This window comes from Artemia franciscana, chromosome 3 (genome assembly GCF_032884065.1).
Source record: "Artemia franciscana chromosome 3, ASM3288406v1, whole genome shotgun sequence".
Lineage (NCBI taxonomy): Eukaryota > Metazoa > Arthropoda > Branchiopoda > Anostraca > Artemiidae > Artemia > Artemia franciscana.
The window spans coordinates 44,686,531-44,688,222 of NC_088865.1; the positions used below are offsets into that span (position 1 = coordinate 44,686,531).

The following is a 1,692-nucleotide window of genomic DNA, read 5'->3' on the forward strand; positions in this document are numbered from 1 at the left end:
TGGTCTCCTAAACACAGACCGGCAGATTGTTAGCTCCAATACTTTTTCAAGCATCATATACTCTAAAATCATCCTGTGGCTAGTGGATTCAGTTTTTATTCCAATATCTCAAGAGCTCTAAAGTTTTACCAAAATACGCTACGTCCTTTCCTTAGAGAAATCTTACTAAGGCATCCCATTTTTTCCCGTGTCTGAAGGCCCAAAATAATCTCTTTTGTAGGGGAAACAAGTTATTATTAATAGAAAAAAGAACGAAGCCAATTTTCTCTTTTTTCGCTTTTTGCCATCCACTGACAAAAGGAAAGTTGTATCACAACGTCTTTTGAATGACCGAAACCAAGATCTATAATTCACCTTTATACTATATGCCAAAAGTTTCAAAATAACAATCCAAAATATTTCAAAAGATATATATTTCAAATATTTCAAAATATATGCCAAAAGTTTCAAAATAACAATCCAAAATATTTTAATCTAACTTTACACACGGGATCCATTTAGAGTCTAGGTGCTCACGGTCAAAGTTTTAGAGAGGAGAAAAAAGGGGGAGGGGTATTTTTTACTGCTTTTGTGCTTTTTTTCCCACTATTTGTGAATACAAATAAATCTGCTCATAACTACAAAATACTTCAAGGCTTGTTAGACTATTGTCAAGGCTTGTTGTGTAGGTGAAATTCTGGGGCTAAAGTGACAAGCCATTATTTCTCTAATAACATCCAAGATACCTTATGTTAAATAAGATAAACCAAAATTTATTCTTTTATTTTATTTGTCTTTAAATTGCCCTTTTATCCTACTTCTAAGTTTTTTAATTTGGGAGGCAAAACGGAGGGCAAGAATAGAGGATATAGCAAAAGATTGACGGTAGACAAGCCGTGTGTTGCTCACCGCCAGAAAGACCGAACAACGGGTGAAAACTTGAATATTTTCTCCAGAAATCAGAAACCAACGCAATACACGTGCATGCATTTTTGTATAGATGGAGGGGGTCAAGGGGAGCTATTCGTAAAGAATTCCTTTTATTTTCTTTTTTTTTGGGGGGGGGGGCTAGTTAAAAACGGATAAATTACTTCATAAGATACAGGGGAGGCCCCCCATGATCTGTAGCTAAAGGACTATCGCATATAAATTTACATCTACCCAAATGAAAGATAGATTATTCGGATGCACACTTCAAACTTATAAGTTTTGTTTCCTATAAATCCTTGAATTAAAAAACTGTCCCCACTAATATCTTAATAATCTAATTTTTTCATCTCCTGTACAATAATGAAAAGTTAGATATGTCCTAAGATTATGCATAACGATACGAAAGAGTCTAACGTCAAACTACTGAGCCTACACTCATCTTGGACTGGGGAAGCAATAGTGCATCTTTTGTATGCAAAGGAACGAACAGTCTGTTACAGAACCTTAAGACGACTTATTAAAAAAAAAAACCTTTCAAATTAAATAAAATCAATTTTTGGCCTATACTGAAGCATCAAAGGTGGTTCTTTAAATCTCCATTTAGTGACGTAGACAAATTTTAAATGTGTGATCTTTTCCTAGAGGTTCGTCGTTACAGATGATATCAACCTGAAAAACAAAAGAGGTATGTTTGAAAGTTTCCGTATGAATCATAAACAATATCTAAAATATGTGCATTTTATATTATTTTAGATAAAATGATCTCTCTCTCTCTCTCTCTCT

At 33.9% G+C, this 1,692-nt stretch overlaps 1 protein-coding gene across 1 annotated transcript in view; it reads right to left on the reverse strand.

Moving 5' to 3' along the window:
• Nucleotides 1–1,017: 1,017 nt before the first annotated feature.
• LOC136025546 (polycomb group RING finger protein 3-like) overlaps nt 1,018–1,692 on the reverse strand; it is a 41,317-nt gene continuing 40,642 nt past the window's right edge. Inside the window, 2 exon segments of the mRNA XM_065701574.1 lie at nt 1,018–1,532; nt 1,534–1,578. Coding sequence (XP_065557646.1) covers nt 1,449–1,532; nt 1,534–1,578 — 129 coding nt within the window. The 3' untranslated portion in view covers nt 1,018–1,448.